The 24233-nt window shown below is 38.8% G+C and overlaps 3 protein-coding genes across 4 annotated transcripts; all 3 read right to left on the reverse strand.

Annotated features, from left to right (window-relative positions):
* Nucleotides 1-28: 28 nt before the first annotated feature.
* On the reverse strand, nt 29-12424 carry LOC306769994 (uncharacterized protein). Its single transcript, XM_079258762.1, has 14 exons — nt 12325-12424; nt 11711-11822; nt 10870-11033; nt 10181-10433; nt 9181-9305; nt 8918-9068; nt 8719-8824; nt 6953-7055; nt 6257-6368; nt 5184-5347; nt 4629-4881; nt 1036-1160; nt 795-945; nt 29-645 (listed from the first exon to the last, which is right to left on the reverse strand). Exons 1-14 carry the CDS (start codon nt 12412-12414, stop codon nt 536-538), a joined length of 2019 nt encoding a protein of 672 aa, XP_079114888.1. The 5' UTR covers nt 12415-12424; the 3' UTR covers nt 29-535.
* Nucleotides 12425-13138: 714 nt separating this feature from the next.
* LOC306767208 (trans-1,2-dihydrobenzene-1,2-diol dehydrogenase-like) lies at nt 13139-18583 on the reverse strand. 2 transcript variants are annotated; one of them, XM_079255132.1, is made up of 7 exons: nt 18452-18583; nt 17750-17861; nt 17390-17553; nt 14956-15025; nt 14117-14241; nt 13787-13937; nt 13139-13472 (listed from the first exon to the last, which is right to left on the reverse strand). In XM_079255132.1, exons 1-7 carry the CDS (start codon nt 18539-18541, stop codon nt 13363-13365), a joined length of 822 nt encoding a protein of 273 aa, XP_079111258.1. In that variant the 5' UTR covers nt 18542-18583; the 3' UTR covers nt 13139-13362. The 2 variants fall into 2 exon arrangements, with proteins under 2 accessions (XP_079111258.1, XP_079111257.1); XM_079255131.1 differs by having other exon boundaries at nt 14956-15208.
* Nucleotides 18584-20964: 2381 nt separating this feature from the next.
* LOC306767362 (trans-1,2-dihydrobenzene-1,2-diol dehydrogenase-like) lies at nt 20965-24134 on the reverse strand (the record flags this gene model as incomplete). Its single annotated transcript, XM_079255323.1, has 7 exons — nt 20965-21074; nt 21489-21639; nt 21821-21945; nt 22493-22745; nt 23572-23735; nt 23836-23947; nt 24045-24134. 7 exons carry the CDS (start codon nt 24132-24134, stop codon nt 20965-20967), a joined length of 1005 nt encoding a protein of 334 aa, XP_079111449.1.
* Between the last annotated feature and the right edge of the window lie 99 nt (nt 24135-24233).

Here is a 24233-nt window from a genome sequence, read left to right on the forward strand (position 1 = left end):
TCACAGTATTCGGTTTGTAGTTGGACAGAAAGCATTCAGAGGTCATGATTAACATGGAAGCCAGGAGGCCTTCGGGTCACAAGTTAATCTTTGTGTCAGGATGATAAAGCCATTTTCTCTTAAATAGTTTGTCTTTATCTTAACATGAGATTGTTGTGATAATAAATCAATTTGGAATCGTAATACATGGCATGTTTCCAAAATGTTTACGAGAAACAATCGTCTTGTGAACTTGATAACACCGAATTGCTTCCACAAAAGGCTGCTCTCTGCTTCCATGCTTACAAAGGAATGCAATTTCTTTTTCATTAAGGTAACAAAACTAGTGCATATTATTGCTGTTCATTCCATGTAAAACATTTTTGTGACTACTTGCATAGCATTAACTGGATCATAAACAATATTGGGTCCACACAGAATTTTTTTTTTTTTTTTTTGGCTGTAGCAGATATAAATGTATATAAATACTGAATTAACATGAGGAAGTTCATTCTACTAAAATGCTTGTAGGTCACAGTGTGTTCATGTTAAACATTTACTGGCAGTCCTGACTGTACACCACTCCCACCTGCCTGCGGATCTCATCCTCCGCCTCGGCCAACAGAAGCGAGTCAGCATGGGACATCACTGCACTCTCCTTCAGCCCTGCAAGGAAAACCACACTGAGTCCTTTTGCATTAACAACAAAAAGCTTATTTCTGCTGCTTCCTAGTGTTGAAACTAGACGACTTGTCAGATAACCAGTATCATCATAAAAGCATTAAACGTTAGCCACATATAGTGGATATCAATACCTTTGTGTAAACACTGTCGGACCTCCTCTGCTTCATAGCACATTCCTGTGCTGTTGGAGAAGTTCAGAGATAAACAGGGCTCTGGCACTGGGTACTGGGTCTCCTTCCCATTCACCACTAATGATGTGGGACACCACATCTTCGATGGAATCTAAAACAAAAAGGGACGAGAAATGTTTTCACACAATGTCATAGTTTTGCATCATTTGGACTAAATAACAGTCCTCTTTTGATGGCTTACCCTGATTGTGCCTTTTGTTCCCACAATAATGGCATCATTTGGCAGCTGTAGACTTGAAGAGTAAGTAAACACTGCCAGTCTGTTCTTGGAGAACTTCAGAGTGACAACCACAGTCTCATCCACTCCTGAAGTAACAAAAATGGATAATTTGCATTTGGGAAAAAAAAGGATTCTTAAGATTGAAATTTAAACTCTGTAGTGACACACAAAGGTTTCATTTATTCCTTTATTTTCCTAATTGCTTAATCCAATTCAGGGTCACAAGGAAGCTGGAGACTATCCCAGCAGTCTTTGGGCAAAAGGTAGGGTACACCCTGGACAGCTCGCCAGTCCATCGCAGGGCCACACAGAGACAAACAACCACTCACGCTCACACCTTAGGGCAATTTAGAGTACCCAATTAACCTAACATGCATGTCTTTGGATGGTGGGATGAAGCCAGAGAACCGACGCATACACGGGGAGAACATGCAAACACAGAAAGGCCACTGCCCAAACCCCGTCAGTGCCAGCCAAGGATCAAACCAGCGACCTTCTTGCTGTGAGGCTACAGTGCTAACCACCGTGCAGCCTCATAAAAGTTTCAAACATGCCAAATGAGAAATTAGGTATCTGAACTAAAGAATGCTTTAAAAGAAAATATGAAGTATATTAAGTATACAACAGGTATTTTATTGGGATATTAAGCAGACCAAAACTTTATAAACTCCAGTTTGTGGGAGCCTGAGTAAGGGACGATGAGGACACACACAAGCAGTCACAGCAGCTTCACTAATTCAGCTTTAGGCATAATGGGTGGACTTGACACCAAAAACAATGGCTTCCCCTCATCCATCTAAAATCAGTAACTCCTAATGATGAGAAAAACACCAGAATGAGAAAGACTTTCCAGGTTTTCAGACAATGTGCACATCCTGTGAAGAAGCTGGCAAACTCAGAGGAGAAGTTTGCACAAGCTAGATGCAGAAAAGTGGAAACCTGTAAAAGTTGTTTGGAGTGTTGACATGTGGTATTTATGTTCTATAATAATAGAAGCACATAATCAGATCCTGTAGCTTTTATGTATTACATAAAGGTTTTAAAGTACAACAGATGCAGATTCACATTAATTATAATAAATACTGCTAATAATAAAGTTATTGTATAAGAAGTACAAGAGTAGGCAATTTTTGCTTTTGTTTGCATGTTTGATCCAAAAACAGCTGAGTTGTGCAACAAGATGTATCTAATTGTTTGGAACAATGTTCCAGATAAAGGAATGGATCTGTTTGGAACATATCACCACAGTGACATCTGGTGGCCAAAAGATAAAGTGATTTCAAAATTTCAAACTCAAATTGTAAAGTTTTCATGTGTTTTGAGTCATTTTGTCAGGAAAAACCTCATGTGTTGGTTTATAGTGATTTTTATGTGGAAGGGTGTTTAATTTTACTCAGTCAGCTCCAGCAGAATAACATGAGGGATGTGTGGTCTGGAATGAAGATCATTGGCTGCAAGTTAAAGGGGGACCAGCCTGATGGAGGTCTGGACAGAGCTAATGAGCTGAACATATTCTTCAACAGGTTCAGTTCACCCCCTACCTTCAGCCCAACAGACCACACACCATCCATAAGCCCACTGCTTTCCTGTCACGCCTCCAATCCGTCACCCTGCAGCTCAGTCATGGAGCAGAACGCTTCATCTTCCTCCACATCAGGGCATCCTGAGACCTCCACCTACAATCAGGTTATGAAGCAACTTGAGAAACTGAACCAGAACAAGGCTGCAGGTCCAGATGGTGTCAGTCCCAGAGTTCTCAAGACTTGCTCAAAACAACTATGTTCGATTCTCCAGCACCTTTTCAACACCAGTCTGAGACAAAATAGAGTTCCAGTGCTGTGGAAAACCTCCTGCCTTGTTCCAGTGCCTAAAAAAACACAGCCAGCTGAACCAAGTGACTACAGACCAGTTGCCCTGACATCTCACATCATGAAAGTCCTGGAGAGACTCTTACTGGCTCACCTCAACAAGCAAGTAAACAACTTTCAGGACCCATTACAGTTTGCATATCGTAATGGACTTGGGGTTGAAGATGCCATCATATACCTGCCCCAGAGAGCACACTCATCTGGACCATTCAGGCAACACTCTGAGGGTCATGTTCTTTGATTTCTCAAGTCCTTTTAATACCATTTAGCCTGCTTTGTTATGTGAGAAGCTCCATAAATTCCAGGTGGATACCTCCACAACCACCTGGATCTATGACTACCTCACAAACAGACCCCAGTTTGTAAGACTGAAAGGTTGTGTGTCTGAGATGGAGGTCAGCAGCACTGGTGCACCACAAGGAACTGTACCCTCGCCATTCCTATTCACTCTGTACACCTCAGACTTCCAGTACAACTCTGAGTTTTGTCATCTGCAGAAATACTCTGATGACTCTGCAGTTGTGGGGTGTATCAGTGATGGACAAGAAGCAGAGTACAGAGAACTGGTCAGTCAGTTAGTTAAATGGTGTGGTGACAATCATCTTGTATTAAATGCCAGCAAAACAAAAGAGATGATTGTTGACTTCAGGAGGAACAAGAATAAACAAAACACTATTTCCATCCTGGGAGAGGAGGTGGAGGAATACAAGTATCTTGGAGTTCAGCTGGACAACAAACTGGACTGGAAATGCAACACTGAATACATCATTTTATTTATAGGGGTGCTTCTTTACATTTAGTTTTTTTTTTTTTTTATTATTAATAAAGACTTTCCTCTCCTGCTTTGGAGAATTCTCTCACAGGAGTAACTATGAGTGTAGGCATTTTTATTTTGTCAAAATGAAGTCAACATCTTTCATTATTCCATGAAATAACTATAATAATTCACTTGTGTTTAACTGATTTTTAACTTAAGCGATGGGGAACAACTGGAGTTTGAGAACAATTGGTGACGTAATGAAACTCTATATGGAACAGTCACGTGACGTTTGGGCCTCGATTTAGATCACGGAACACTGTTTCGTATCAAACATTCCACATCAGTTTCAGTACGGACTAAATACAGTTTCTACATTACAACCAGGTGATAAAATTTATCAGTTTATCTACAAGCCTACTCTCCTACAAAACAGTAGAAAAAGTTTCTGACTTTAAAATTGATAAAGCATTTAAAGTGACAAATTCTTCTGGTATCATCTGTAAAATCACCAAAATTTAAAACTCCTCAATTTAAACCACTTATTAAAGTCAAGCCAACCTTCATATAAATATATTAAAAGGAAAATATGACATTTACCTCTATCTATCCTAACTATATATTCATTAGATTTTTACTTGTTAAGCTTTTAATGTGTAAAATGATGCTTTTAATTTTATTTACACATTATGTATTTGTGTATATATTGTGAACATATTGTAAACAGTTTGTGTGTGTATGGTGTAATTTCTGATGACTTGAAACACAGCGTACATGACCAGGAGAATCTTGAAAAGATTTTGAATCTCAAAATTTTATATTTGCTGGTTTTATTTCAGACATGACACAAGCAGTTAATCAGACCAGCAAAACCAGTTCTTGAGCTTCCCATGTGTCAATAAAACTTAACCAGCCTCCTCCTTTCTTACCTGTTTCCAGACAAACCCCGGTGGCCTGGATGCTCTCCGGCTTCTCTCCATTGTAAACCATCAATACCAGCTGCAGGCAGTACATGCCGATACTTAGTAATGCTCCTCCACCCAGATCCTTCTCCACTAGTCTTGGTAGATGTGTCACTGGTACACCAAATTCTGATCTGACCATCTTCACTTCGCCCAGCTCCCCCTGAGCCAGTAGCCGTCTGATCTCCACATAGGCCGGGAAAAATCGAGTCCAGACAGCCTGGAGAAAAAGGATAGTGGAGGTTAACTCATAGCCCTGTTTAAGCTCTGCTGTTCTGAGTTTTACAACTTAAAATTTAGAAAAAAAATAATGGGAAAGTTTGTCATTTTGGTTTTTAGATAGAAGGAAAAAAACTGATTATAAATTGTACATTAGACGTGCAAAAATAATGATCACTCACTGCTGTAAGACTAAACACTGCCTTCATTCTGAACTTCGATTGGTTCTCTGAATATAGAACCCAAAAAGGACAAAAATTAAACTTGGATCTGTTTGTATTTTTAGATCGTCTCCATGTTCACCTCCATGAGGAAGACGTCGTTCCTCTTGGCAGAGTCCAGGATCTCTTTCACCTCCTTGGTGTTCATGGCCAGCGGCTTCTCACACAGCACGTTCTTCTTGGCATTCGTAAAGAGCAGACAGGCCTTTAGATGGTACGGGTGGATTACCCCAACATACACCACATCTGCACACACATAAAGGCACAGACCAGAGAGAATATTGAAGGAGGAAGGAGTAATCAGTCTGTGAAAATAAAAAAAAAGACTCAATTATCATCAAGAAATGAAATTGATAAATGACAGTGGAGTTAGGAAGTGAGTTGTTAAGTGTTTATCCAAAAAGTACAGAATTAAATACTTCACATCTGGTGCATGAGGCAAAAATAGTAAATACCAAACAATGTGACCCACAACCTCTGGCAGAAACTAACCGAGTGGTTCCCAAACCTTTTCTGCAAGCCCCCTTTTTCATGGATATCAATAATGTAAAGCCCCTCCCACCCATCACATGAACCAAAGAAACAGACTAAGAAATGAGTCATTAGTTTAGTGGCTGTATTGTAGTTAACTACAGTTAAAACGGTGTCAGTATTATCACCTATTCTTCTGCTTTGGTGCGAAACGTTTTAAACCAGGAATCTCTGCAAACTATTTCAGGTGAGCCGAGTTTTCAGATGCTGCTTTAGTAAAACAGCTCTGCTATATATGATAGCCTGGTAGTTTTTTTTTTTTTTTTAAGTATCTAACAGGCTTTTCTTTGTGTTAAGGACAAAAAGTCCCCAAGTGGTGTTGCAACTTGATTGGCTTCATACTTCATAATATTAGATTATAATATTTTGAAAAAGACTGGTCTCGTCATTACCCACCACTGACTATTACTATGTCTTGACTGTTACCTGGTCAAGTATGGCAGATGTGCTCCATAGTATTTTCTTCTTTTTTTTAGTACTTGAAGTCTCTTATGCTGATTCAATATTGTTTCCCATTGGTACTTTAACTAATTTGTCCAGTGCCAAATCTATTTTGGTTTTATTTAGCCTTGCTGCCAGGCTAAGGGGCTAAACTGGTTCAAATTTGGGAACCACTGAACTGACCTATATCAGGGTCTTTGGCCAGCTCCTCATAACTGCCATATGCTCTGGAAATGTTGTGCTTTTTGGCAAACTCCGAAGCATCCTCCAACTTGCGAGCAGCCACAGCCACAACCTGTAAATACAGTCACAGATTATTTCAAGAATTCCTTTTCTTCAGGACTGAAATACTCATGGCTTTCACATTTTAGGCACCTATGATTTACTTTTCCCCAATTCCCTGATGATTTACTTTTTCTTGCAATAGTGGTGCTGGTGTGTTGAATCCATTGGGGAAAAAAAAACTCTTCTGTGTAGAGCACTTGGAAATTAATCAATTGTACTCTCAGTTACTTATCACAGTACCACTATAACTCCCTCACAAACAGTAACAGCTCATGGAAAACCAACATGCTGAAATGTCCATTTGGTCTGGGATTTACGGTAAAAATGTAGACCCGTGTATGTGTTGACAAAAAGCTGACTGAACCAGGTAGATTACACAAACTCACTTAACAGCGTCCGATAGATTAATCATGTCGAGGTCACGGGCAACATCTCAACAATATTAGACATTGAAGTGTTTAAGTGACATAATCAGTAGAAAATACCCAAAAACAGGCAACACGGAAGTTGTTGAGTTTCTTGAGTTCGGAAAAAACGGCTTACAATTAAAAACACAGAGTAAATTTGTGTCTGTGCTGTAGCAGACAAAAATACCTGATGGTGTTCAGCAGGAAGAGTTTTCAGAGCCACCATGAAGTCATGACTGATCTTCCCCGCGCTGCAGATTCCCCACCTGGTTGCCATGTTGGACAGTAGTCAGTCACAGCGGCAGTGACTGTTCACTACCACGAGGTGGCGACAAAGCAATGTTTTTATTTCAACAGTTTATGGATTTTGATTATGTTGCGTATAATAATAATAATAATAAAAAGTTGAGTGAGTTGTGCTGAGGAAAAAAAATTAATAAATAAACATTTCAACAACAATAGGGCCCTGCCATACTTCGTATGGCTCGGACCCGAATAATAATAACAATAATAATAATAATAATAATAATAATAATAATAATAATAATAATAATAACAACAATTTAATATAATCTGCCAGTTTTTTCAGCAAACATGTCTTGATGAAAACCATAATATTAATTATTTAATAAATTTATTCATTTACATTTCCGGTCAATAATATGTATGAAACTAAAAGCAGAATAGAAGCATCCTTGGGGTTTTAAAACAGTAATATAAGGATATGGACAAAAAAATGTGTCTTGATTAAGTTTTCTTTTTTTCTTCCAAATACCCTTCTTTGGCAAAAAGACAGCTTTTATCAATGTGCTTTTAATTGACCTGCAGACCTAAAAAAAAAAAAAAAGTAGAGAAAGTATCTTTATTACAAATGACTTTGCATACATGTATACCCTGCCCATTAATATTTCTGTTCATATCAGTTTTCAAAAGCTCCAGAATGAGAAGACCCTGAGAAGATGATGTTGTGTTTATTCATGCTAAAAGCCCATAGATGTATCCTGTGTGGATGCATAATCTAGTTTGTGTTGGTGTGGTTAGTAGTGATCCTGGCTAACCTTGTTAGAACATCTTGAACACTAGAACATATTAATGATTTGATTAAATTCCTGTCAACTCCTGTAACAAGCAAAGTACTGACATCCTAAATCAAAGGATGCTGCGCAGCATCATCTCCACACCCAAACATATCCCTCTGTAGTGCTGTCAGTCTGGTGTCCTCTATTATATGCCAACTTTCACTGTTTCTCTGTCTTACTGTAACATTACAAACATGATAACATTCAGTATTACACTTGACTGAGCACTTTTAAGGTATTTTTTAGATGAATTATGAGATACAGCTCTGTCATTTTGAAATTGACAGATGGGTAGAAGCATCCTTCGTATCTGCGATGTTGGCAACCCACTGTAGCTATACTCATGAGCCTAACATGTTTCTGATCATGAAAACTAACCCTGTAAAGGGGGTATTATGTTTAGTTAGTGTATTAACTGTCAAGACCCAATTTTTATCAATAAAAGAGATAAGCACCTATCTGAACCTGTCTTACAAATGTTTAGTTTCATAAATTTAAGGTGAAGTGATACTAATGTAACTTCATGGGAAGCGAAAGACTCACGTGGAAAGTTACGAACAGACTTGATGCTTCAGACAATATGGCCAAAATATTGTTTTATAAATGCTCAAAACTTCAGTGCTTGAACAAAGTGTATGCAAAAGTTGTTTTTTTTATATTTGAAATACAGAAAATGCAATTGCATATTATTAAGTAAATAGATTTAAAATCATGTTTTACAGAAAATAGCTCTGTGAAATATCTTTAAAAGAACAACACATAAGCTTTAGTTCTATGTCAAGCCATAAAAAAGACATGTTTCTTCCTCTAGCATATGACAAGCCTTTGACAAATCTCTCCTTCATCACAGTGTGCGTTCATGCTAAACATTTACAGGCAGTCCTGGCTGTACACCACCCCCATCTGTCTGCGGATTTCGTCCTCCACCTCAGCCAGCAGAAGAGAGTCAGCGTGGGACATCACTGCACTCTCCTTCAGCCCTGCAAGGAAAATCATGTTGATGATTCTGTTTACAGTAACAGTGAAGGGACTATTTCTGACACCAGTAAGATTATCAGGTGTTTCTGATATACCCTTGAGTAAACACTGTCGGATTTCCTCTGCTTCATAACGCATTCCCGTACTGTTGATGAAGTTGAGAGGCAAATAAGGCTCTGGTAGTGGGTACTGGGTTTCCTTCCCGTTCACCACAAATGATGTAGGACACCACATCCGTTCTGGGACCTAAAGCAAACAAACAAATAAAACATTTAAAGAAGTTCTTTTTTTACAACAGTAACAAGATGAACACGTCATTTAGGCTTATTGCGAGCATGTCTCTCTTTATCTTACATACCCTGATGGTTCCCTTCGTTCCAACGATAACGGCATCGTTGGGCAGCTCCATGCTTGAAGAGAAAGTAAAAACTGCCATTCTGTTCCTGGAGAACCTGAGAATAACAGCACCAGTCTCATCCACGCCTGCAACATGGAATCAGATGATGCACATTTGATTCATATAAAACATACTGTTTTACTTATAACTTAATATAATGATTACGATGTAGACAAACTCATAACTGTATGTTTCAGCTCTCAATTTTTTATTTTTATTTTTTATTTAATTTTGCCTCTGAGACTGAGTCTTTCAGGTTTTATAGGCTATAGGCTAAAGGTTTGGAACAATGGATAAAAACAAAAGTATTAAAATTTCCATTAACATGAGGGAAAATAAGAAAAGGTTTAAGGTTTTTGCTCTGGTGCACTGAAATAACAGACCTGATAGATATGGATTTTTCCTTTTACAAATTGCAGGTGTTTTGGAAGTATGAAAAGTTGAGACAAAAATGTTATAGGTTCTCATTTACAGAAGGCTGTATGTATGATGCACTCAAATATAAAAAGATGGTGAGAAGGTACACGGTAATCACAGCTACTTCACCAATTTACTACAGAAAATGGCTCCATGAATGAGAAACCCCCCCCCCCCCCCCCCCCCCCCCCCCCAGAATTTCCCAGTTACTGACATTTGTATGCTGTTTATTTATACCAGTATATTGACTTTCAGTTCAATGAATAAAATCAGATTGAATCTGTGTGTTGGAAAGTGAGTCTGTGTGTGTGTCTGGAGCAGATTATCTCCCATCCTGACATGTCAGTCTATCATGCTAACAGCCTACAGCATGTTACTCCACCACCATGATTCACAGCTGGGATAGAACTGAGCTGGTGCTGCTGGTTTTACTCCTGACATTATGCTCAGGACTGATACCAGTCCAACTTTGATTAGACCAGAGAAACAAGTTCTTACACCTCCCATATGCCAATAAAACTTTACCAGCTTCTTCATTTCTTACCTGTTTCCAGACAAGCTCCGGTGGCCTGGATGCTCTCCGGCTTCTCTCCATTGTACACCATCAATACCAGCTGCAGGCAGTACATGCCGATACTTAGTAATGCTCCTCCACCCAGATCCTTCTCCACTAGTTTTGGTACATCTAACAGTGGCATGCCAAAGTCTGATCTGACCATCTTCACTTCGCCCAGCTCCCCCTGAGCCAGCAGCCGTCTGATCTCCAGATAGGCCGGGAAGAAGCGGGTCCAGACAGCCTGGAGAAAAACAACGGCAGAGTTTTATTCAGTTACTTTTCAGGTATGCTGTTCTGTTACGAATTAAATTCATGAAAAAAATAAGCTCTAATGTTTGATGAAGGTTTGAAAGTTTAGACTTTGCATATTGTATTTGAAGGTAAATAAATTAAAACCAATATCCAAAACTGATCTTTGCAAACATGGAAATGTTAAATTTGGTTGTGGATTAAATGAATCAAAGGATAACAACCAAAACACCTGCTTGTATAGATGTACAAGTCATTAGCCTGGTTATAAAATAGTTTTCACAAACATTTATTAAAATGAAAATACATAATAATATAACAACAACATAATAACAATATTTTCAAGTTGATTTCCAGTGTTTAGGTTTGTACTTGATCAACTAAAAACCCTATAAATCTGAACTAAAACAGGTGGGCTCCATGTTCACCTCCATGAGGAAGACGTCGTTCCTCTTGGCAGAGTCCAGGATCTCTTTCACCTCCTTGGTGTTCATGGCCAGCGGCTTCTCACACAGCACGTTCTTCTTGGCATTGGTAAAGAGCAGGCAGGCCTTTAGATGGTACGGGTTGATAACCCCAACATACACCACATCTGCAAGCCACAGACCAGAGAGAATATTGATGAAGGAGGGAGTATTCAGTCAGTGTGTGTCATAAAAAAGGATTTTCTTCCTCTTTTGGTTCCAACATTTAATCAGTCATGAAACAATAAAATTATTGGATCCTTAAAAGGGATCCAGGAAATGCTCAACTATAGTTTTAGTAAAGATTATCGTAACACTGAGGCAAGGAGAGATTGTCCTTACATTTCATTCTAGAGTATGTCAGCATCCAGGAGGTCATTGTCAACTCAGTTACTGTTAAATGTCCAGATCCTGTGGCTCCTAAACAAGCCCATATCACCACCCCTCTACCCCATGCTTGACAGTTGGTATTAGGTTTTTGTATTAGTGTGTTTGGTTTTTGGCTAGATGTGGTGCTGCCAATTATGACCAGCCATCTCCACTTCTTTACATTTGTCCTTGTTTAGATACAACTCTGCAAACCTAAGCCATACTGCTATCATTTAAAAGGGAAAAAACCTTTCTCACTGTAATTCTTCAAAATATACTATACAAGTTTAGTATTTTTCCAACTGTACTGTTTTGAGCTTTCAAATTCAAAATGACATTTCTCTGAGCACAATAGTAAATAACCTGAACTCTGGTGCATAAAGCAGTGACAATACAAGGCAAACAAATCCACACACAACGTCTGGCAGACACTCACCTACATCAGGGTCTTTGGCCAGCTCTTCATATCCACCGTATGCACGGGAGATGTTGTGCCTTTTGGCAAATTCCTGAGCATCCTCCAACTTGCGAGCAGTCACAGCTACAACCTGAATAGTGACAAATAAAATATTGTAGTCCTATCCTGCGACCTTATCAAGGGGCTCGTGATCGTTACATTTTTAGACATTGTTGCACCCATGATGCTATTGAAACTTTCTTCATAACAATCTTTTAATGTTCTTGTCATCAATTTGATGTCATCACTCAAATACATGAAAAAAGAGCACTTTTAATTGTTTGCTTTATTGCTAAAAGGACGACATAGCATGTTTGGGTCATGCAGAACTTTCTAATTCTCATTTATTCCGTAACTTACGGTAAGTGTCGACTCTTGCACTCACGTGTTGGTTACACAATTTTTTTTTCATTAAAGTCGTCTGTAACATTTTCACAACATATTTAATCATATTTCAAGAACTTCACTACGATCAGCACAAAATACCGAAATTCCGTCAACACAGAAGAAGAAGTTTGAGCAGACCCTGGGAAATGAGGATCTGCTCTAAATCACAGGCTGAATGTGTTTCTGAGCTGCTGGAAACTAAATACCTGATGGTGTTCAGCAGGAAGAGTTTTCAGAGCCACCGTGAAGTCATGACTGATCTTCCCAGCGCTGCAGACTCCCCACCTGGTCGCCATGCTGGGAAGAATGGGCGTCACTGAGCTGCAGTGACTGATTTCTACCACAAGGTGTCGACAGAGCGTTGGTTTTACCTGAGGTTTTCCTCCTTCCATTTTTCACCGTTTTTAAAAGCATCAAACTAAACAAAATAAAATATACAGCCATAATGTATAATCAGACCATATAAAACGAATTTCTAACAAAATAGTTACAGAGTGAAATGAATACTAAAAGTAATGTGTTTTTCATTTTAACTGAATTCATGACACCCCTGTTTTCTCAGATCAAAAATGAAAAATAAAAAAGTGTTGATTTTTGTTTTTTAAGGTGACTAATGATGAGATAAAATTCTGTCCCTTTCAGAGTGACTGTCGCTGCCCATGTAAGTCTAACAAGCTTCTGACTGGAATTGTAGTAAAGTGTAAGACCTGACAACATATAAAAGAGTGAGACATATTTATTTATATGATATTTAGTTGATGCACTAAGCAATCTATCAAGACTGAATAAGAAAAATGCCCCCCCCCCCATCTGGACTCACTCCTTTTTTATTCATTAATTCAGGTGCTACATGATCTAAACAGGAAGAAGAGTTTTCAGGGGGAAAAAAAAGACTTTATAGTTTAGAAAATTTGACAAAAAATTTATTTGGCAGGTTATAATTATTTTCCCAGAGTACTATCAAACAAAGTGTAAGAGTTGTACACACAAGTTCATTAACATTTACCTGCGGATGGATGTTGCTTCCATGTACAGATTACAAAAATATCTGTGTAAACTAGATATCAAGCTGACATTATTAAAGGGTTAACCATTAATATGTGAAGATGGTTCTAGTAAAGAGCTATTCATTTCCTTTCCATATTCTTAGAATAAACGTATCTATTAAGTCTTTCTGGAGCAAAAAGACGAAGCAATTCTCCGTGATAAACTGCTTCTCTTTTATCTCTTTTCATGCTAAACATTTACAGGCAGTCCTGGCTGTACACCACCCCTATCCGTCTGCGAATCTCGTCCTCCACCTCAGCCAGCAGAACAGAGTCAGCGTGGGACATCACTGCACTTTCCTTCAGTCCTGCAAGGAAAACAATACTGATGAGTCAGCTTGTGCAAACTTCTCTATAAGCTCTCCCCACATGGTCTGTGATTATATGGCAACTTTTAACCTTGACTGAGTTCAACAAAGTGCTTTACAACATGTTTATCATTCACCCATTAACACAACCATACAGCTCTGCTTAGTCTCCACCTGCTGTGCTTTTATTCCACAACCACACAAGCATTCACTTGGTTGAAGAGTGGACAGAACAAGCATCCATTAACTTATAGGTCAACTCATTAACTATCTGTCAACTAAAATGGATTCAAACATGCTGAACACCACAGTACCTTTAAGTAAACACTGTCGGACCTCCTCGGCTTCATATCGCATCCCTGTACTGTTAGTAAAATTGAGAGGCAAATAAGGTTCTGGCAATGGATACTGGGTCTCCTTCCCATTGACCACTAAAGATGTGGGACACCACATTGGGCCGGGAACCTAAAGAAAGAGCACAGTAGTCATATCACTACTATAACAGCGTATATATAGATTTTTACTGTTACACACTCATTTTATTCTCCAAGTTCCTCATACGGTAAATATGAAAATGCTCAAAGTAGAAGATGATATTAGTTTTTATGGGAGTTTTATCGTGCCATCTTCCTTTGATAATTTACCTTGATTGTGCCCTTTGTTCCTGCAATAATGACTTCGTTGGGTAGCTGTACCCCTGATGAGCAAGTCAACACCGCCATCCTGTTCTTGGAGAACTTCAGAGTCACAGTCACCGTCTCATCCACTCCTGAAAAAACACAGAATATAGATACACACTGCTCAAAAAATGTTAGCAATTTTCAGCTTTTGGGTGAATTAGAGAACATAGGAAAAGGTTCTTGCTACACTGATATTATGTCATGAATGTAGTGGATTCAAGTAGAATGCAATGGCTATACAGCAACATAAAAAATGCCAATATCTCAATAACTTCTCATGTGTAAGGTGTTGTCTTAATATGACCATGTCCAAAGGTGAAGAGCATGATGAAGAGGAATGTTTAATTTTCACATTATTATTGTTGAACCAGAACATTTGGTGGTTTGAAGACTTCTTTTGGACTTTTTTGTGGTAAGTATTTAAACACTGAACAGTTTGGTGTGTCTTTTAAAGTTTGGAGAAAGTAAAATGAAGTTCACAAATACAGATTATAGTGCATTTCAGGTGCAGTCTGACATAATACAACTGAAACTAAAATATGTGATGTTCATGACACAATAAAGGAAGTGGAACTTTAATAATTGCGGAGGTTTACTCTGCCACACAAAACCTACAGAGCTAAGAGGTGGAGTATTATTAGAACTGAACAGAGACTGCTGATCAAACATAAAGCTCAGTTCACACACATGGATGTCTAAGTGGCGCAAAAGCTGATTCAGGTGGATGTTGCTCATGTTAACATGTGAAGTGACAGTTTACAAAGTTGTACTACTGAATTTTAATGATGCTGTCAATCATTTACCCGTGTCCAGGCAAACTCCAGTGGCTTGGATGCTCTCTGGCTTCTCTCCATTGTAAACCATGAATATGACCTGCAGGCAGTAAATGCCAAGATCCAGTAATGCTCCTCCGCCCAGCTCCTTCTGCACCGATCTCGGAACATGCATGATTGGCACACCGAACTCCGATCTAACCATCTTCACCTCCCCTAGCTCTCCCTGAGCCAGCAGCCGTCTGATCTCCACAGAGACCGGGAAGAAGCGGGTCCAAACAGCCTGGCGTAAAAGAAGATGGCTGGGGTTTTATACATAAATTACATTGTAGGTGTTTTAATAGGTTAGTAAAGTTTTATCTGTGCAGCATCTTTTAAGATAAAAATCTCAAAGTGCTTCACAAAGAAATACAAGAAACAATCAAATACAAAAAAAATCACCAAACTAAGTTTAAAAAACAATGAAAAGCATGTGCCTTACAGTATATGGTGTAAAATTATGGAATAATCTTCAGGAAGAACCCAAAAAGTGTCCAATTCAATTCAATTCGATTCAATTCAACTTTATTTATATAGTGTCAAATCACGGCAATGCCATCTCAAGACGCTTTACAGACAGAGGGGAAAACATAATGAAGGCCAATTCATAATAGCCTATTTAAGGAAACCAACAGATTGAGTTGAGTCCAACTCAATCTCCCATCCTGAGCAAGCACACTGGCAACAGTGGGAAGGAAAAAACTCCCTTTTAACAGGAAGGAAACCTCCGGCAGAACCCGGCTCAGGACAGGCAGCCATCTGCCTCTGCTGTGCGGGGGGAAGAGGACAGAAAGACAACAGACAACAGGAACTGCTACTCCCGGCCAGGGAGACCTGCTGAGACAGGAGGCATACATGTTAATGATGCAACACTGTTATGGGGGGGGGGGTTAAAAGAGAGAGATAAAGAGAAAAAGAAAGAAGCTCAGTGTATCAGGAAATGTCCCTCAGCAGTCTAAACCTATAGCAGCATAACTAAGGGATGCTAACCATCCCTAGCTATAGGACTTATCAAAAAGATAAGTCTTCAGCCTAGTCTTAAAGGTGGGGAGGGTGTCTGCTTCCCTAACACTAACTGGGAGCTTATTCCATAAGAGAGGGGCCTGATAACCAAAGGCTCTGCCTCCTGCTCGGCTCTTTGAGACTCTAGGAACCAAAAGTAAGCCTGCAGTCTGCGAACGAAGTACTCTGCTTGGTCTATAAGGAACAATGAGGTCTTTGATATATAGTGGTGCCTGGTTGTGGAGGGCTTTATATGTAAGGAGAAGGATTTTAAATTCTATTCTAGATTCAACAGGCAGCCAATGAAGAGAGGCTAAAACTGGAGAAGTATGATCTCTCCTGCTGGTTCTGGTCAGGACTCTGGCTGCAGAATTCTGGATCAGCTGTAGGCTTTTCAGGGCATATTTAGGACAGCCCAGTAATAGAGAGTTACAGTAATCTAGTCTCGAAGTAACAAAAGCGTGAACCAGTTTTTCTGCATCACTCCGAGACAGAATGTCCCCAATTTTGGCTAGATTACGTAAATGAAAGAAGGCTGTTTTAGTAACCTGCTTAATATGTGCCAAACATTATCCATTTTAAGAAAGTTTAATTGTATACAAACATCCATTTTAAGAAAAAAGTAAAAGGAATGTTAGTTAGAAAATATAAATGAACGTATGTAAACCAATAGAATAAAAAGGTACATAAAACTATAATTCTAATAAAACTGAATGTATGTAAGTATAGGAACATGTGTGGATGTACAACTGCAAGTTAATATGTAGGTGTATGATGTATGTATGTACATAAATATATGTGCATATGCATATTTCTGAGAGTATAAATATCTAAATAGGTGTATGATCACCTCTAAAGGTGTCATTGCTTTGTGCCTGTGAGTATAAGTGGATATGTATTTGTGTATGTATATATATACATATATGTATATATATGCAGATGTGTACATGAGTATGTATTTGTACATGTCTAAATTTATTATTTTTTGCATTTAGTTATAACTTTTCCTTAAAAAAAAAAAAAGAAAAAACAAAAAAAGACTATTTAAGGGATTACTTTTACAACTGCAAAGAAAAGATTATAAAGGGGGGCACGAATACAAAAGCATTGCTTCATTCTGCTCTTTTTCAAACTCTATAATTGCTACTTTTTTAACCTATTGATTAAATTGTGTTATTTTGTATGAAATAAAGAAATATCTAATTAATCTATCTAATACGACTGGTGTCTGTAGCTAGGTCTTGTATGTTCTTGTATATGTAACAGTATCTCAAACGGCATCAGCTCAAAACTAGACTTAATTTTAGTAAAGGGTGTATCTTTGATGCCTAAAGATTTTCTTTTACAGGTAGTCATGCACAGAGCAGAGAAGAATCCATTCAGTCATGATAATTTTCTTCTATCAGATCAGCTCCATGTTCACCTCCATGAGGAAGACGTCGTTCCTCTTGGCAGAATCCAGGATCTCTTTCACCTCCTTGGTGTTCATGGCCAGTGGCTTCTCACACAGCACGTTCTTCTTGGCATTCGTAAAGAGCAGGCAGGCCTTTAGATGGTACGGGTGGATTACCCCAACATACACCACATCTGCACAGACCAGACAGAATATTAAGGGAGTGTGTGTGAACACCTACTCTGAATTATTGACAGGAGATGGAAAAAGCTACTGATCAAATTGAAATAGAAGTCAAGGGATTTTGCAACAGCAGCATTTTTTCTTATGTGCAAAACAGAAAGAGTAAAGGGCAAATAAACGAGGCCACAACCTCTGACTGACACTGACCTATGTCTGGGTTCCTGGCCAGCTCCTCGTAGCTGCCATATGCTTGCGAGATGCTGTGCTTCCTGGCAAACTCCTGAGCATCCTCCAACTTGCGAGCAGCCACAGCAACAACCTTTAAATACAGTCACTGAGGATTTAAAATACTCCCTCCCTCCTTCATGAAGTGACACTTCCTGGTGTCATCAGTCTTTTTAACTATCCCTGTCAAATCTTTAAGCATTACGTCTTTAAGTTTAGTGTTAAAGCATTCACATTAAATACAAGTCTGTCAAATGATTAATAACCTACAAGCTATATTTGAAAGTTGTGAAGTGTTCTTTAAAGTGTTGCATTTATTATTTGTTTTAAATGTGTTCATTCGTTAAAATGACTACATAATGGGGCGGAGGGGTGTTATGTAGGCAAGGCTATTGCATGATTTACGGCAGGAGTGTAAACGCTTTCCTGACTGAATAAATGTCGAGTATGGCGTGCAGTTTGTAAGCAAGGTCGCTCACCTCATTTGTTTGCTTTATTTAGCTGCTCACTGCAAGTAAACACCTGTGTCTCTGAAGCTTTCACAGAAACTGTTTCTAAGAAAACTTATAATCACCGCAAAGAGCATGCAAGTGGTCAGTCAACCAAAAACTAGAAAGACGCCTCAGTAATTTAATCTTGAATCATCGGGTCAGCTCGTGTTTGTTCTGCTGCAAATATAAATACCTGGTGGTCTCCTGGAGGAAGAGTTTTCAGAGCCACAGTGAAGTCATGACTGATCTTCCCAGCGCTACAAATTCCCCACCTGGTTGCCATGTTGGATCAAGTGTCGAAGCAGACAGGTTAGCTGTCAAAGCTAGCTGATTTAAATCGATCAGCAATAGCTCGTCTCTGCCGCTAGGTGGAGACAGAGTATCAACTTTAACTGTACGACGCCCAGTGTTTGTTTTTTTTCATCTCAGCATACATGTGGTGTGTCAAGTATACAATGTGAAAATAAGACCAAACAAATCAACAATATTTATAATAACATGAAGAAGAATTTTTTTCTCTTTTAGTCTGCATATATATATATATATATATATATATATATATATATATATATATATATATATATATATATATATATTCGCTATTTTACTTCCCATTCAATCAGTAAAGCTGATTTTTTCCCCATGTTCTCCAGTCGTCCTCAAATGTATTCAAATCCTCCCAATAAAAAAGGAAACGAAAACAGCTGTCTGTGAAATAAGCTGAAATTGACATAAATTATAATAAATATAAATCAGATATAAATTATGATAGATTTTAAAAAAAAAAAGATAAAAAATCATTATTTTCTAATTCTGGTTCAATGGAAACTGTTTTTTTTTTTTTTTTTAAAGCAAACAAATATGATAAAATCATTCATAAACTAATATTTTATTGAACAACCCTTTGACACAGTCAGGTGTCCTGCACCTGTTGACAGGTACTTTGTCCCACTGTTCATCATATAAGTGCTAATTTGTCCAGGATCAATTGGTTTGTTTCATTGTTTTTTCTTCAACTCAATTATATAAAAAACTGTGTCTTATATCACTACATTATAATTTAGCAAATTCCTTAATTTAGTCCCCAGTTATTTGAGTGACTGTTGTCTGTATCTTTCATGTGAAGGTCCTCTTAAGGTCCTATTTAAAACTCACCATGAGACCATGGTGTGCCAGAAAAATACCTGGTGATTTGACTTTTTGCTTCCATATGTCGAGCTAGATGTGTAGCAAAAGAGGCCCAGAAGATTTCATAAGATTTGCAGGCTAAAATGTGATTCAGTGAGTGCATGATATAATTTGACATAATTCTGAGTATTTACATAACTATTTAAGATAACAGGTGATGATCATTTTTAGCTGCACATAAATCTTCTGCAACCTCAGTAAACTTACTGAAGCTTGGTGGAGTTATTATATTCATGCATGTTTAATTTATATGACTCCACCAAATTAGATATGCTATTTAAATGCAATATGCAATTACATACTTTAATAAGCCAATCTCCATTTTTCATGAGAAAAAAAATGTTGACAAACTGAACAGCGGAATTATGTTTTAGACCATTTTAGGAATACTTTTAGTGCTGCAGCATATATTTTCCTACAGCTGGAGACATATAAATGAAACATTGTCAATATATGAACGTCATCTGTATTATGTTTTTTTTTTCTGTGCATTTACCAATTTTATTTCTTTCTTTATTATAAACAGAAGTCATCCATAAAACAGCTTGGCACCTCCAAGTGGTATCACGTTGTACATAGTGAGATTTATCACCATCTACTTTGAAGCTGATTGGTTCTTAAATGCAGCTCAAAATGGCACTGGGAGCATGGAAAGAAAATATGAATTCCTCCTTAATCAAGGAAAATTAAATAAGGGACAAAATGGCATTATTGGATTGAAATGTTTCATTTGGTATTCATGGGGCGCATCAGTGAAACATCCTCCAGTTTGAGATGTCCTGTGAGTCCAAAAGGTTGAGAGCAAGTATTAAATGAGCTGTGCTCTTTGCTGACTCACAGAAGCCTTTCTTTGTCCTAACCTTGAAAAGCAGACACCGCCACCTATTTTTGAATCTATTTGTACGCTGCTGCAAGGGTCAGACATGACAGAACACCTTCATTCCAATGTAACACTCGGAGTCTCTTCTTCTATCCTGCCGTTGCTGTTTGAAATGAAACACAGCTTTCACAATCAGTCCTTTATTGGATTCATCAATCACACACCCTACAGTGACAGCTGGGTTGGTCTTTAAAGGTCTAGGACTTCATTACAGGATGGTGATACACAACATGCGTGCTTCCTTTGTGATTTATCTGGTTTAAGGCATGGTTTTGTCTAAACTTCTCTGTATATTATCTGGATAATCTAAAGTTGGTTGTTATATTATAGCTGAATAAAAATGTTTGACATTATCATGAGCATATACAGATAAAAAAAAAAAAAGCATGCGGATCAAAACAGAAACCCCTTAATTACCCCTACATGTTCTGATAATCTGCTGATCATTAATTAGATGGTAAATCCCAGTCAGAATTGCTCCATTGATTGCTCTTGCATCTGCTCAGGCTTTGTCCCACGATGCTTTGCGTGATCTGCTTATTCCAGTGATTCAAAGCTTTTCCCTTAAGCAGCTCCTTCCATCCCGTCTGAGTAGGTTTACTGTGGGTCAAGTGAAACAGCTCTGCTTTGGAGTGATGTCACTGGTTGTCCTGGATGAAGACAACTCCCACCTGCTTCCTGATTTCATCCATGATCTCTGTCAGCAAGACAGATTCGGCCAGAGGCATCCGTGGGCTCTCCTTAAGTCCTGCAGAGGAAGAGGAGTTAAACAGGAAAATCAGAAAGAGGGACAGACATCTGAGCACAACCACAGTTAAATTATGTACATATTCATAATGAGGCATACAGTGTGGTAAAGCATGGATGAAAAGATTATGCAAATGGATATAAGAAGCACAAACAACAAGCCTGTGATAATACACATATACAGAGGACATTTCAAGGACTGATAGCATGCATTCTGACTCAATCTGATGCTTGCAATTGTGCTGAACCGTTTGTCTGAGACATCATTAGAAGTGCCAAGAATGAAACTGTTTCACTGAATTGCAGTCTCTTCCTTTCAAAACTGACCTCACCTTTGAAACGATGGTTTCAGCTGTTCAAAATAATTTAATCTCTTTGAAGACGCAAACACAACTTTCCTTTTATCATGACCTACCTTTAAGGAGGCACTGCCTCACTTCCTCTGCCTCGTAGCGAAGCCCGGTGCTGTTGGTGAAATTCAAAGGGAGGCACGGTTCAGGAAGAGGATACTCGGTTTCTTTGCCATTCACCACCAGTGTGGTAGGGCAGTGCATGGGGCCAAGGACCTGAGGGGCAAAAACAAGGTACATTTTACAGCAAATGCAGTCTCTTTAACTCCTAAATCGTCAGATATAGTTGGCATGATTTTATGTCTGATTGCTTCAGATTGATTAAATGCATAGTTTTTGTATTTCCATCATCGCTTAAATAGGTAACATGTTTGTGTAGAGAAGTGGTTTAGCATACTTTAATAGACCCCTTGGTGCCACTGATGACGGCATCATTAGGAAGCCGGGCAGCGATTGAAAAGGAACAGAAAGCCATCCTCTTCCTGGAGAATTTCATCACAACAACCACTGACTCATCCACTTCTGTCAAATATTTGAAACTTTAAGTCACTGCAAAATGGGAAAACAGCAAATAATTGAACTAATAAATGCATAACAGTGGTCCTTCAGATTGCTGCGGTTATTTCAGCTCAGCTCTATCCAACCTCAGTAAGAGGATTTTTTAATGAAAAGGAATATGTTTTTCAGATACTCATTAAGTTGACATAAAAGCAAGGAAAATACCCATATCATGTACAGTGAGATGGCTTTACATTGCAGAATATCTTTCCGCTCGGTATGCAGTTACATATTCTCCTGCCAGTATTACTGTAGTCTCTGAGGGGGATTTGGATTAGTCTGACATTTTAATAATAAGTCTTGGATTTTCTGTATGAAGATATTCTGCCCTGAGGTGTTTACATTTGAGTTCATTTCTAAGTGAATTTCTCTGAAAGTTTCTCCTGTGTCACACGAAGGACGCTTTAGTCCTGTGTTTCTTTTCAGTGGATCTCAGTTTGTGATTACTGATTCATGCTGTGTCGTTAATGATGGTAATCTACATCCCACTACATGACCCTGTGTGCTATACCTGAGTCAAGCAGCACCCCTGTAGCCTGGATGGACTCTGGCCTCTCGCCGTTAAACACCATCAGCACAAACTGCAGGCAGTACACTCCGATATCCAGTAGAGCCCCTCCACCCAGCTCCTTTTCCACTGAGCGAGGGATGTGGAGCTGGGGGGAGCCAAAGTAGGCCTTCACTAGCTTCACCTCCCCTACTGCCTGATCTGCCAGCAGCCTGCGCACCTCAGCATGTACAGGGAAACAGCGGGACCAGATGGCCTGGGAGGGACAGAGCAGACAGCATCACATTACTACAACAGCAGTTTATAGTGAAGTTTCACCTGAGCAGCAGTTTATTAACACAGCTCTTCACTTATTTGACGCTGTGGCAGACAAACACAATGAACCATGAATAAACCCAGCACACCACAGCTTTATGAGCCTCCTGGGCTACAAATGTGTACATTCTTAGTCATTTTCTGCAAGCAATTTCTCCAATACCAGCAGCTACCGTATATTTTTAAAAAATAAACAATTTTGCTCAGACCTGAATCAGAACTTCACGAATACTTACATCTCTACATTAAAGGTCAAGCAAAGAGCACCCAAACTAGGAGATTGTTACTTTAGTTTAGAGTTGTGAAAAAAAGCTTCACTCTGTCTAAGGACAGCAAATATGCTATAAAGATATATCTATGTAATTCACATTTAAAATCGTGATTTATTTTTTAGAAGAGCCCATGATCAAGCAGTGGGCAGAGTTCTGCTAATGCTTTAATAAATTGATCTTTGTGACCAGCAGGAGTTTCATTTGTTTTTTTTTTATTTAAAAAAAAAAAAAAAAGCATTTTCCATTGTTTATTAATTGGTTACAAAATTTAATAAAACTGTCAAGATACTGTGTCATAAAGTATAAGGAGCAAAGCTCTGTGCTGTTTCTGGGTTTGCAAAAGTTACGCTACGCTAAGTTCATGACGTGTGTTTTTTCTTGTATCTATCATTAAGCACAGATTCAGTAATTCACATTATGATGGCACAAAAGCTGCTACTGCAATCACCTCTATTGTCTGTCAGTAAGTCAGCCTTGAGCAAAGGTCCACCTTACCTCCATCAGGAAAACATTGTTTTTCTTTGCTGCTGCAACAAGCTCTTTCACCTGTCTGGAGTTCATAGCGAAGGGTTTCTCACATAGCACATTTTTGCCAGCCTCAAGGAACAGCAGACCAACTTGCCAGTGCTCTGTGTGCAGCACCCCCAGGTACACAATATCTGTGAGGACACAGGTGTTTCATCTTCATCTTCAGACTGTGACATCAAAACACCAAAATGTCTGCCTACGCAGCCTGGTCATCCTGAGCTCCTAACTCACCAATGTCTGGGTCAGTGGCCAGCTCCTCGTAGCTGCCGTAGGCTTTAGGAATGTCATGTTTCTTGGCAAAACCTTTAGCACGCTCCATGCTCCTTGATGCAATAGCAACTATCTGTACCAAAAGGGCAAACAACACACACATACCGTAGCTCAGTCCAGAATAAGAGTTATCATTTGTATAAATAACAGGCTGGAGAACATGTTTGTACCTGATGATCTTCAGAGGGCAGAGTCTTCATAGCCACGCTGTAGTCATGGCTGATCTTTCCTGCTCCACAAAGTCCCCATCGAGTTGCCATGTTGAATCGGATGGTAAGTGACAAATGAGTAGGATGCTGTTTTAGTATAGAAATAAGCTGCGGGCAAGTTGTGACCTTGGGAAGGGTTGCACGTTCAGG

Source organism: Telmatherina bonti (assembly GCF_933228915.1).
Source record: "Telmatherina bonti genome assembly, chromosome: 1".
NCBI classification, from domain to species: domain Eukaryota; kingdom Metazoa; phylum Chordata; class Actinopteri; order Atheriniformes; family Telmatherinidae; genus Telmatherina; species Telmatherina bonti.